General features: G+C 39.0%; 1 protein-coding gene across 1 annotated transcript; it reads right to left on the bottom strand.

Moving 5' to 3' along the window:
* Nucleotides 1–1,037: 1,037 nt before the first annotated feature.
* On the bottom strand, nucleotides 1,038–13,285 carry mfsd11 (major facilitator superfamily domain containing 11). The gene is made up of 14 exons (XM_059348434.1): nucleotides 12,793–13,285; nucleotides 11,989–12,157; nucleotides 11,829–11,884; nucleotides 11,400–11,507; nucleotides 11,223–11,302; nucleotides 11,019–11,115; nucleotides 10,862–10,920; nucleotides 10,179–10,341; nucleotides 8,650–8,693; nucleotides 8,507–8,572; nucleotides 8,296–8,421; nucleotides 6,542–6,716; nucleotides 5,736–5,871; nucleotides 1,038–4,863 (listed from the first exon to the last, which is right to left on the bottom strand). The coding sequence occupies exons 2-14, from the start codon at nucleotides 12,082–12,084 to the stop codon at nucleotides 4,702–4,704; spliced, it is 1,368 nt and encodes a 455-aa protein (XP_059204417.1). The 5' UTR covers nucleotides 12,085–12,157; nucleotides 12,793–13,285; the 3' UTR covers nucleotides 1,038–4,701.
* Nucleotides 13,286–13,587: the final 302 nt, after the last annotated feature.

The raw sequence follows: 13,587 nt of genomic DNA, 5'->3' as shown, positions 1-13,587 counted from the left end.
TAGTTTACTGTAAAATACTATTTTCTTATTCCTCTTCTTCTGCTTCTTTACCATCATTCTTTCATGCCAGGTTCAAACACATCTCTCTCATCATCTGACAGCGCTAAATCTGATTCTCCCTCAACTATCAATGTTCACATTATTGAGTTACTAAGTAGATGGTCTTGGTGTCCACTATACAATCATGAAGAAAAATATTAGACCATTGTTTTCTTCAATTTCTTGTTCATTTTAATGCCTGGTACAACTAAGGGTGCATTTGTTTGGACAAATATATTAACAACAAAAACAGCTGACAAGAGTTTAATTTAAGAGCTAATATATAGTCATTTTACATGGTTTTCTTGATCATGATTTTGGTTATTATCAAGAATACCATGGAAAATGGAACATAAGCTCTTAAATTAAACTCTTATGAGCTATTTTTGTTTTATTTTATACAGTCTATGGTTAGAATTCACACCACTGAGGCTATTATTTTCCAGTAGTAACCGGATGCAGTTTTTAACATTGACTCTAACCTGACGTCATTTCCTCCGCAGATTCCCACGTTGGGATCGACTCGCAGCGTTACTGGTTACTAGGCAACACTATTATGCTGCATTTACTGACTGAGAAAAAGTGTCGGATTTCCTCCGAACAACGACATTATCCTCAAAATTTAACCCAGCCAATAAAATACTGTTAGAGAAAGATAATTAAATTATTTAAATTATTATTAAAATCCTTAAAGTTCGTTTCATGACATTTTAATTTCCAATTAAGGCCACATTTTTTGGATTAAATAATCACTAATTTGATTGATGATTTGTTTTTGTTGATATAAGTAAATAAAAAAAAATTTAAATGCAGGAAAATGCAGCTGTTGCTGTGAAAGTGGCATACTAAAAGGTCCCAATTTTCAGCCAAAACAAATTCAATAATAAAATATCCAGTACAACTGTTTCCTATGAACCACAGCTACACAACTCCACATAATCCAATATATAAATATAAAAATAATATAGTATTTTGTTCATCAAGGTAAAGCACACAACTAATGTTCAAAATAATATTTTATTGATAATAAAAACAAGCAAGCGAGAGTTTGGTGCCATTCTTAAATTCTTAATGACTACATTCAAGTATAAAATCACTTTCAGAGTTCACATGCGTTTCCCTTAACATCCTGGAGATCGATTGCATCCATGAGACCCAAACCCCACTTTTATTCAGCAATAAATTAACTAGAATAATGTGCTGAAGTCCATAATTTGACACTTTAACAATAAGAAAAAAGGAAACGTCAGCACGCAAAATAAAGCTCCTTGTCCCTCGTCAACATTACATAAAGTCTTAAGGCCCAAGTTCAGCACTGAGTCGGTTTGGCATCAGGTCAGTTTACAACACGAATGAAAGAAGAAGAGAGTAAACAGCCTCGCCAGCAGCTCTGTGACACATGGAGGAGGCAGATAAATCCACAGTTTAGGTTTTAAGGTTAGAAAGTGAAACTGATGTTCATGTTTGGTCTGATTTAGTCTGTAAAACTGGACCAAATGTCCTTTATTTAATCCTTAAAAGGTTCCCTGTGGAGTTTTCAACAACAGAAATAAGTTTTGAGTGACTTGACACCATGATTTGTTGGCACCTGCACATGTACAAAACATGACTCTCAGAAAACAGCAATATTAGTGGCCAAAACCTCCACAGGAGAATGGATATCCCATCATATTAACACAGCAGGATGCTCAGAGAGTCCCGTCACCTCTGCAGAAAGCTCTGGACCAACCTCTGTATGAAGTGAGCTTTGAGTGACAGTGGAGACATAACGTTAAGAAGCTTGGAGAGACGAAATGAGTCAAATTTGTGCAAAAAAAAAATGTTGATGTAAATCTATAAAATCAGAGAGAGGAGAGCAGCGTTTTAAATTTTGATCTGTTGGTTCAATTATGACCGCTAAGTTTTTAATAAAACCTAAACTTCAGCAGTACTGAATCAATGTGTACCACTTTAAACCATTAAATACACTTTAAATTTAGGAACATTCTGACTTTCCCCCTCAAGCCGAGCTGCCAGCGTCGCTACAAACTCACCAATGTGAAACAAACTTTTACCATCTCTCTCTTTTCTACCCCCACTTGACACATTCTCCATATCAGGAGGTAAAGAAAAGTGAGCGAAGAAGAGAAAACTACTGCTTTGTACCAGAAAAAGAAACTAAGTGCAGTCACCCAGCTGTGATTATGACGTTTCCTGGAATGCAGTCACCTGGATCTCATCACAGCTAAACCAGCTTATGTGTTGTGAAGAAAAGAAGAAAAAAACAGCAGAACAGAAGAACGAGGATGACAGTTTCACACTCACAAATAAAAAAATTCAGCTTCTTGATTATGTTTCCCTTTTGTTTTGATCCCGATGTGCTGATTTAAAGGGACAGTCTGGGTTTACTGAAGTGTTTGTACGAGTTTTGATTTAAAAATAAAAAAAATCAATATCAGTTCAAGTGTACGCTATATTTAACCCGCCATTTTTTTCCTACATATCCTTAAACAAGTCTAATATCATGGGGTCCTTTTTGACCCCCGAGGACCATGGGTGCATAGTCGATGGGAGGATTACACAAGGGTTAATTATTTTCACAGTTTTATCTTGCTGTAAGACTGCCTTCTATTCAAAGCCACTAGACTCCATTGACAAAAACTGTAATTTTATCTCACAGAACACAGGAGTTGCTGGTACATCGCTGCCTCCATCTGTTAGTTAGTTTGTGTTATTGTGTCACTTTGGAGTTTTAAAGGGTTACTCCATGTGCACCAAAGTCACACAATAACATAAACAAGCAACATAACATCACATATCATGTAACACGTTTTCTGAGAATTCAAAAGATGGATCTGTGTAAAATAACCACACGGTGAAGCCCCTTATTGTAAACCCCCAGTGTAAATATAATACTTTAAAACAAATTAAAAGTATTTTCTCATCAAGAAGATGAAGTCAAAAACTTAGAAGAGAAAAAATAGATAAACACAGATACATACTTAGTCAAATGTCTCAGAAAATCTGATGTGTTTGTTATTATCGCTTAAAAGGCTGTTAATTGTGTATTAAAACATCTCACTATCTGATTTCGTCACAATATGATTGAAAGATGATAAATTAAATGCCTGCCCAGCACTAAAACTCACACACAGATGGAGGCAGTGTAGACCTGTAGCTCATGTGTCCTGTGAGGTTAAATTACGTTTTTTTTCAATGGAGTCTGGTGGCTTTAAAGAGAAGGCCCTCTGGTGGCAAGGTGAAATTATTCTAAACACAGCAAACACTTTAACTGATGTAGATTTTTCTGTCTAATATCTGTTTATCTGCAGCTCATTGCTCAGCTTTGTGTCAGTCTTCATACAGAACTTGACCCTGTCCCTTTAAATAAAAACCAGATGAGCGAAGGCGAACCTGGCCGGCAGGTGAATAGCGTCTCTGTCGTCTCGTGACGACCTCGTGACTGCAGCAGCTGCTTCACATCTCTCCAACATGATCACATGATGACGGACGAGGGAGCCGGGCGTGGCTGCTGCTGCTCCGTCACTTATTACAGGGTAATAAAGTTGGATTTTTTAAACTTGTTTCTGTGAGTGCATGAGACGTCACAAGAGAGTGGAGGAACTTTTAGAGGATAAGGCCGGCGTTGTTCAAATTCTTATTTCCACAAAATCCCATTAAGGACCAAAATAAGCAAGAAGATAGAGACTCAACAGAGGCATCACTAATGATATCAAACGGTGTAGCCGTCCTGTGTCCTTACAGGCTGGAAAAGTTGTGAAAGTAATTTTTATCTTCTTAAATTAGTTTGTGAATGTTTGAAGAGAAATTTTGCATTTGGGTTGGAGTTGACAGGACTGAACAAAGTCCAAAGTTTTTTTTCTTGATTTGAGGGTCTGAAAAATGCCGTTTCATTGTCAAAAATGTTCATGAGACGTGTGTCCTTTTAAATGAGTCCAATATTTACTTTGTTGACTCCAGCATGCCAATTTTAAAACACAAATATATAGTTTGATGTTTAAAAAAAGTCTCAGTGTTTTCCTAAAACTTTGGGGACTCATGAGTGATGGGTGCTTGAGTGATTTTTTTGTGGGATTAAGTCAAATTAAACTGTGTGTGTTCATGGTGATGAAGGAACACGTTGCCCAGAGCAACAAGAGAAATATCAGCCGTTGACACTGTGAGCCAATAATTTGGTGGTGCTTTTCATGGGATTTTGTCGACAAGAGAAGAAATGTAAAACAGCAGCAGACTTTTCCTTCCTGCAGCCGGAGCAGATGCTCCATGATAACCTGCAGCTGATCCACAGTAAAGTCAGTGTTGTTATCTTCACACAGGCACTCACAGCTCATTCTCAGGCCTCCAATCAAAAGTGCTTTTTATCTGATTAATGAATCTCGGTCCATCACATCTCAGTAATGTCTGTTTTGAGTAGATTTCCATAATTGTTTTACATTAATTAAGATAGAAGAGGCCAGCGATGGACCAGGACGAGGTTTCTCCCACACAGCTCCTCATGGCTTTTGATTTAATTACAGATAAATGTTGAGATTAACGTTTGGTTCCTGCCTGGAGCCGCTGACAGCTCCGTACGGACCAGGTGTAGAAAACAAACGTACCACACAGTCAGTGTGTGTCTGCGGAGGCCAGGACACATTCCTCCTCGTCCTCAGCAGACTCTAGTCAGATGCTGTCGTAGTCCGACTCTCTCCGGCTGGACTCGGCCCTCGACTCTGCCACGAAGAAGGTCATGGTGCCCAGAAAACCCGTCAGGACCAGGATGAGCAGCTGCCAGTGCAGCAGCAGGTAGTTACTGTAGAAGAAGGCCAGAGCGGCCATGATGGACTGCAGAGGGAACACAACAGCAACACAACAGAATAGAAATTTAACTCATATATACGATGGGAAAATTAACCCTCTATAGCTGCAAAATAATAAACTAACCCTCTGAACCCACTTCAACATGGGTTAAATCTAAATCTTTATAAATCTATAAGTCCTGCAGTTCTATGGAATCAGCACAATCAGGACAACTCAAACATGTCTTTGTGCAGAATAACAGTTTAGAATGACAGAAATCAGAAAAAAGAAACACAAGTTGAATTTCTCTGATCATTTTTTAAAAAATTGGAATAAAACAGAATTTATATATAAATAATTGTTATGAAAACACAAAATGACCAAAAGAAGACATAAAATGAGAAAAAAAGACACAAAATGAACAAAAAAGGCGTAACATGTCTCAAAAAGACGTAGAATAATAAATGATTGTATAATGACAAAAAAAGATGTAAAATTACCACAAAAAAAAAAGACCAAAACAGTCTTCTCCACATATTGTACATATTGAAGTATTGTCATATTTCCAGCCTCTCCTGTCCTCTCCCCTCTGCTCTGTGTAAACAGATTTTCAGTGAATATTTGTCACGTGACCGTTGGTCTCAGCAGAATCAGTCATGTCTTCACAGTGTCTCTGAGAAGCAGAATTTTATGTTTTTAACAGGATCTGGTTAGTGCAAACGCTTTACACGTTTAACTAGAGCGGAAACGGAATTCATTATTCTAAGAACACAGGAACAAACAATTCCGCTGTTTAAGAAAATCTTCATGAATCTGACAGACTTTTCTAAGGATGCCTCTAAAGAACAAAGTGAAAAGGAGAGGAGAGACTATTCTGTGCTTGTAAACGTGGTCAGTGCGCTGCATATGAAACTCACCTGTATGAACTTGAAGACGGCAAAGGCGGGGGCGCTGTTGTCTCTGAACATGAAGCCGACGATGCTGAGCAGCTGAGTGTTGAAGCAGCTGTCACCCAAACCGAGCAGGAAGCTGCAGAGCAGGGCCACACCCACACTGACGCACAAACACACAGAAAAACACATCAGTACATCGGGCATGAAGTAAGGAATAAACAGTAAGAGAGAGAGAAGAAAGGAGAAAGAGACATCCTGTGAGAGTGAGAGAAACATTAAATGTTTTGGAAAGAAATTGCAATTAATATTAAAACTAACATAAAGTGTTACTCCTGCGGAAGCCAAACTTTGTATTTTACATGTTTTTCCTGAAAATATTCTGGAAAAAATGGAAAGAAAAAGGAATTTATTGATTTTTCTTTATTGCAAGCCAAACATGTTATTGCTCTAAAGTGGAAAAACATTCAAGGACTGAATATAAATCAATGTATTAACGTATAGATATACAGATTTTGCTTTTTTCTTACTGAGAGTATGATGTTGTTGTGAAGGGGTGGGGGAGGGGGGTTAGGGATTATTTATTAATTTTCTTTCACAATTGTGTTTGTTTGTTTGTTAAGGGCTTATTGTTTATCAAACTAAATCTAGATTAAAAAGTTTCTTAAAACCAACTCAGAGCTAATACGATGGGAGAAAGTTCAGGCTGGCTGCTTTGCTAAAACAGACTAAATCAAACAGTGTACGGTGACTTTAAGTGGACCAGCTGATGTGAGGCTGGTTTTCCTGATAATATCACATACTAAAACCTCCTCTCTGGTCTGAAGGGGTACCTGGGGCTGATGTAGGCCATCAGGTCGGTGCCCGCCTCGGGGGCAATGGGGGCGTCGCTGGCGATGTTCAGGAAGATCAGGTAGAAGGCCACGTAGTGCGTGATGAGCCCCAGCAGCACCACGGGGTTCCTCCCAAACCGGTTACATTTGTTCAGCATTCCGAACACGCCCCCTCCTGACCGGACAGACAGAGAGAGAAATCATGACGTTTATTTCCTCGTTCTCTCTGTCAGTTGATAAACTGTTTCAGGAATCAGTCGTGGACGGAAGCCAAGTAATGCGGCTGCACCTGATGTCAAGCTTCTGCAGGTTTCAGAAGCTTGGAACGTCATAAAAAAAAAAACCTCAACAAAATGCTCAATCAGCAAAAAGTTGCTTCACAGGCTTGAATGTTTTTTGTTAACTCAACTTTATTTTATGAACATACAGTTCTATGCAAAATTGCCAGGCAGCTGTGAAGAATTGATGCTGGTTGAGGGCAAAGCACGGTGGCCCTGAGAGCTCACAGTGCTGCAACTTAAGAAAACACATGCAAATACACAAAACACAAGCAAATTGAGAAAACACCTTCATCAATTTGACAACAGAACAGCAACATTTAGAAAATGCGCCGCAAAGACCACTTTGCTTGTGTTGTCAGATTGGTGAAGATGTTTTCTCACTGTAAGCAAAGGGTGGTCTCACCAGATATTGATGTGATTTAGATTTTTCTTCTGTGCACTCACTTTGCATTTTGTTAATTGATAAAAATTAACAATGAACATTTCTATTTTTGAAAGCATTCTTATTTTACAGCATTTTTTTAACACCTGTTTAAAACTTTTGCACAGTGCTCTAACTTGTGATTTTTCTGTAAACAGGTTGGTTCCCTTTGTTTGCAGCAAGTGGGTGATTCGACAATTTTAACCGCAATGAAAATGTTGTTTTTGAAAGGTTCAACATCAACAGGTTGTGAAATGTGCAAATGATCTCTTGAAATGATCTCTTTTGTCATGCTATCTTTAGTGCAGCCTGAGCTTTATCTGCAACTGAGCAGAAACACAATGTTTAAACACAATGACGGGACATGCAAACTGTTAAAAAACCCTGTTGGATCAGCTGGTAAAGTCCTTGTCACAAAACTGAAAAAACAGCTGTTTTTCTGACTTTTTAGAGATATGAGGTTCTCACAGGACAGCCACACTACAAACACATGATGATCTTATAGAATATGCTGCATGGCTGCAGATTAAACCACACAACAAGATATAAAGGAGGTAAAATGAGCAGAACCTGAAACATCTATGGCAGGAATAGGCAACATTAATCAGCTAGAAGAGGAAAACGTTTAACTGCAGCACACATACTTTTCCTTCAGTAGGGTTCTGAATCTTAAGACTTATCTTTTTAATTAGGCTTTTACTTAAACCATCTTTAAATATTATTATTATAATATTATATTTCTGCTCATGCATCTTAGTGTTACATCTTCTTTTATTTATTTATTTACTATAATTTATGAGTCTATTTGTATTTATATATTTTATCATGCTCTACTTTTTAACTATTTATTTATTATTTTCATTTTTATTTATTTTATCTAATTAATTGCTAACCTATTTGCTTGTCTCTATGTTTTATAATCATTATATAACCATCATTATATCATCATCATCATCATCATCATCATCGATTGATCGATTGATTGATAGATAGAGAGGGTTTTTCAGTGTGGTGTTGGTACTTCTCCTGCAGTAACAGGTCTGAACTCTAACCTAGGATCTCTCCGATGCCGATGCAGATGCCAGAGATGCCGATCAAACTCTTTGCATCCTGTCCGAACTGCGTCATGGCACCAATACACGTCCCGTACACGCCGCTGTAGAAAGTGAGCTCCAGACCTGACGGAGCAGACAGGACGCATGAACACACACTCATCAGTTACATACACGCGCCAGTTACACACACACACACACACACACCCACCTGTGTATCCGATGGAGAGGCTCAGCAGCATCATCTCTTTGGTGACAAACATTTTACAGGCGCTCACTGCAGGACAGAAGGAGGATGTTAACACACTGCAGCTTATCATCTCATGAAGCTGTGACTGTTTTTAGTAAACTCACCGAAAGCGTCCAGAGCCTGCGAGCCGAGGCCAGGGCGCGGCGAGCTGCAGGGGGAGGGAGAGGAACACGTTAGGATGCTGATAAACCTGCATGGACCTTTGACCTTTCACTGGCTCACATCTTTACTTGGGCATGTTCGTGTTCCCACTCATCCCTAAAACTGGACTTGGTTGTCCTGCAGCAGTTTAAACACAAGACAACAAAGGAGAGCATTCACAGTGAAAGGTCGCCTGTCTCATCCTGTACGGGGGACGGCCGTCTGTCTTTTAAAAAAATATTCCCCGGGACATTTCCAGGGTTTTTTTTGGACATCTTGTTAAATAATGTTTAAAATAAGTTTGAAATGGTGCTGTATCAGGGGCGCTGCTACACGTCTACAGCCTCCTGACAGCAGCCCGACAGGGATGATGCAATAAATATCCAACAATGGTCGGCTCTGGATCTCTGTGCACTGAATTATTGGGGAATTATCCCTCACAGCTTTGGTGAATTTCAAATATCCTGGAGTCCACTGAGATCCTCCGACCCGGATTACACACACACAATGAATAGTGGCCCCTTGCAGCACAATTTACTCTGCAGGGTCGCTCTTCAGTCGACTCCAAGTTGTGGGAAAGTGAACTCATCACAGCCTCGTACACACAGAGATTTAGCCGGAGCTCAGCGTGCCCTCTTCTCCTGCAGTAAAATGTTTTATTGTGTGCTCTTGTATGTGAATCTTTGTGCATCCTGTGGTCCCTAAACAGTCTATGAGCTGCATAAATCGGGTCTGACTGGAAAGCTGAGACTGTGGATTCAATGAGCCCAATTTTCTTCATGTTAGTGAGTTCAGTGTATAAAATGAGCTGCTGTGACCTCTAGGATAATCACAGCCTCATGAAACTTTACAACCACAAACTAGAGACCTAGAGCATTCAGAGGATGGATGGCTGACACACTAGATTCACAATAAGCAGCAACACAACACAAGTGCTGATATACAATCGCACAAAATACACAAATCTACTAAATGTCAAAAGTTTCTGAAACCAAATCACAGCATGGATTTTTCTCTGCTGTTCCTCAAAGCTTTTGAACATTTGTTGAGTGGTTCGTGTATAAAATTTAGCAACAAATCATGTAAAAAAAAAAAAAAGGTATCAACCCAATAGTTACTGCAACAACTTATGAGGCATAAGAGTGCATGAGAAAAATCTTCACATACTTCCCCCTTAATGTTCTAAGCCCTTAAGCACTTTTACATTTTAGTTAAATTAATCCATTATTTCAATACAGATTAATCTTCAGATTCCAGCTTTCAGATGATAAACACCATCTACTGTTGACCTGCTGTCTCCTCCTAAACACCCCCTGTCCCCTCACCCCTACCATCTCAGAAAAGGTGGTTCGTTTATACAGAAACCTGATCATTATTTAAAGGCCAACAGATAATTTTCTCCAGGATGTTTGTCATGACTCACAGTGACACACATTAACAGGATTTTTCAGGTTTTCCAGGCCCTTGTTGTGTGAGTGCTGGGAACACTCACCCGGCCGTGGAGCCGCTCTCTGAGGAGTCAGCCTGCAGCAGCGACTCCGCTGCCTCACAGGGAGCGGCGGGCTCAGAGTCAGGCTTCCGGATCAGAAAGAAGAGGAAGCAACCCACCAGACTGATCACCGTGAGCGAGATGAACACTGTCTGACGGTCCTTGTCTGGAACACACAGCATGAGTCACACGCTCAAAATGACACTCCTGCACGGGAACTCCACGACAAGCAAAGAATAGATATACAGCAGAGACTTGACATGCGTCTTTTTTAATGCAATTAAACAACCCAGATTGAAAGTTTCCACTCTGCAGTCAGAAAATAGTATTGAGAACAAAAATTTACACCACAATCAAAATGTATCTATTGCAAGTTAAATACATCCTATCCAGAATTTTTGTTTGCTGCTGAGCTGAGTGTCGATCAGAGTGACAGATTGGCAACATACACTGTTAGTAAACGGAAGAGGGAGTTTAAAAGTCCACAAAGAAAATGCCAAGCAGTAACTCTGATTGAGACCAATCAACAGAGACGAGTCTTACATCATTGTAGCGTAGGTTGCTCATGCATTTTACTTGCAAATACGAAAAGATTTTGTAGCAATGTAGATATGTTTTGCTCTCAAATCTGTTTTGTTGCTTGCACAGTGGAAAGTTCTGCTCATAACTGCCCCGTGGCTTCCTACCTGTTATGTGCACGTGTCCATGCCAGGCACAGTAGATGTACAGATTTCCAAAGAACAGGCTGCAGAGAGAGAGAGGAGGGAAGTTAAACCAAAAAAGACGTTCACCAAACAACACAGCTCTCCATAAAAAGGTTCATGTTGGTGGAAAAATGTTCACCTGAACTGCAGCAGTGCCCAGAAGATGCCACTGTTTCTTCCGATGGTGTTATCAGTGGAGTTGATGGCCAGCACGTTTCCCTGAGCCGTCCACAAGACTAAAACACAGAATCAGAAATTATATATATATATATATAAATAATACTTGTTCCCTCATTAGAAACGGTTATTAAATAAATAAATAAATAAATAAATGTCTCCATACTTGCTGCTGCTATTCCAACCAACACAGACGCCGTGTAGAAGCTCCATGTGTACGGGTAGATGAACATAGCAATGTAGCCACTGTAAAAAAACATTAAGACATTAAAAAAGACAATAGAAGTCTGAATTTTGCATGAGAAATACACTGCAGGGGTTGAATTAAACTGCATGTTCTCACCTGTACACAAGTCCACTGAAAAACATTGAAAGCTGCGGTCCGATGACGGTGACCACTGAGGGGGCGATCAGGTTGGATGCAGAGAAAACTCCATAGATGATGGCCATGCTACAAGTGATTAAAAAGTTAATGTGCACAGTAAAGGACAATGTGCAATGTGAACTTTCTTTAGATGACTTAAACAATAATTGAGGCATTTTTAGAGGTTTGCTTTTAAAGATTTCCCTCGCAAGATTAAGGTTGTGTGGGATGTTTCCTGGAACCGCGACTGACTGAGCAAACTTTGTTCTCTAAAATGGTTTATCTGAGATTTAATTATCCTTCAAGGATTGCTGAGTGCGACAGATTTGCCACCAGGTCTGTATCAACGCTGAGGGAGGCTACAGCCTGACATGCTCACAGTTACTGTTATCATCTAAATATACCAACCTTGTGTATCCGCTGCCGTGGAACTCTGTGCTGTTGAAGCTCTTGATCACAGTTTGCTATAAAAATGAAGAGAGATGACAGTTTAGCACCAAAGGCTGATGTATTTTACCTGAAATTAAGTGTCATAAATGTGGAATGTGCATTAGTAAATCCATCCTACCTCTATATTGCCGCATGTTTGGAAAGCAGTGAACATAAACATAAAGCCGAAGCCTAGGATAACAATGTTTAACAGTCTCTTCCCCTCTGGAGTCATTTTGCAGGATATTTGCAAATTCCCTGAGGAAGTGAATACAACAAAAAAAAATCTACTGGTGTGAACAGCACATCTGAAAATAGAAGAGGAGAAGCAGAAATAAGACCAAGCAACACTAATGCACTCACTGCAACACTCAACACTTTGGTTTTTTTCTTAAAACCAAACTTCATTCAAAAGTCTGCTGTTTTATCACAAATACACACTTAAAAGGCTGTGGGGAGTCACAGATGCTGCTTGACATTGTGTGATTTGACAGCACACACTGATAAGTTCGGCACACAAAACATCTACAAAACAACCACTTTATTCCGATAAAACAACATAACATTTAGAATAGTTTCCCCATGACGTGCCATCCATCTCAATGTATTTTGGCGGAAAATAGTGTAGAAATGACTATGTAATTAACATTTTGACTAATAAGAAGTGTTGTTGGGTAAATGAATTAAATGCCGAATTATAAAGTGGATCGTTTGGATTACCATAACATCTATATGTTTATTTTATTAGAAATTAAACTGACTATAAGCAACAGAATATTAAATTGACACATTTTTAAAGGGGGTTTGTACCTGTGCTCATTTCTTTAAAGGAAAAGAAAATGATCGAGACAATGAGTAAAGTTAGACAGAGGTGACTTTTTAAACGTGCCACGTCAAAGTTAATAAAACAGGTATGAGGTTTGACACAGAAAACTTAACTTACCAATCCCGCTGAGGCTGTTTAGCTAACCCGTCCGGCGGCTGCTCTTTGTGCGGACTCACAGTGTTATTAGTAACATAGTTCGCTCTGTGTGGAAGCTCCGGTATCTTCAGTTATCCATGTTAACAGTGTCGTTACTAAACTAACTTCAACATGATGCTCTCCGTCGTGTAGAACAGATTATCCGGATACTTTCTCAGCCGGTAAACAGGACTTGTCTGAAACTAGAAAGGGCAGTCATGTGAATGAATCAGCTGACTGTAGTGCTGCCGTTAGCTTTTAGCATAAAATCATAGATCTACAAACGCTCAGTGCAGAGAAACTCCACAGACAGTGCCTCTGCTTTCACACGTCCAGGTTCTGTTTGGTTTATTAATGGATTATACTTCCGGTTAGTTGTTTTTCAGTCAGCCGTTCATATTGTTATTTTAAAGCAACGTTTGTTAATAACTTCATATATAATTAATAAACAATTTATTGTTTAAAAAAAAAAAATCATGTAGAAGCTTTTTTTTAAGCTTTTTCTTTTTGTTGAGGTAGCAAGGGAGTAAAACTACTTCCGGTAAAAAAAAATTAAACAACGCCTGAAAAGAAACTAGGAATAATAATAATAATGATAATAATAATAATAACAATAATTGCAAACAGTGCCATGTAATGCATAAGTGTTAATGGATACCTCCCAGAAAAATTTGGATTTTATTTTGCTTGTTGACGGAGGTTGAATAGAACTAAGTACATTTAGGATTTAATCCTATTTTTATTGTAATTTGTGTTAATTTTAAAATTCAAGTCCCC

The sequence above is a fragment of the Centropristis striata genome, chromosome 13 (genome assembly GCF_030273125.1).
Source record: "Centropristis striata isolate RG_2023a ecotype Rhode Island chromosome 13, C.striata_1.0, whole genome shotgun sequence".
Lineage (NCBI taxonomy): Eukaryota > Metazoa > Chordata > Actinopteri > Perciformes > Serranidae > Centropristis > Centropristis striata.
This window is presented reverse-complemented; position numbering and strand designations above follow the sequence as displayed.

Coding starts and splice junctions, on each gene's coding strand:
- mfsd11 (XM_059348434.1), bottom strand. CDS start 12,084: ATGACTCCAGAGGGGAAGAGACTGTTAAACATTGTTATCCTAGGCTTC. Junction 8,573..8,649: donor GCAGGCTCTGGACGCTTTCG/GTGAGTTTACTA, acceptor TCTGTCCTGCAG/TGAGCGCCTGTAAAATGTTT. Junction 5,872..6,541: donor ATGGCCTACATCAGCCCCAG/GTACCCCTTCAG, acceptor TTTGTGCGTCAG/TGTGGGTGTGGCCCTGCTCT.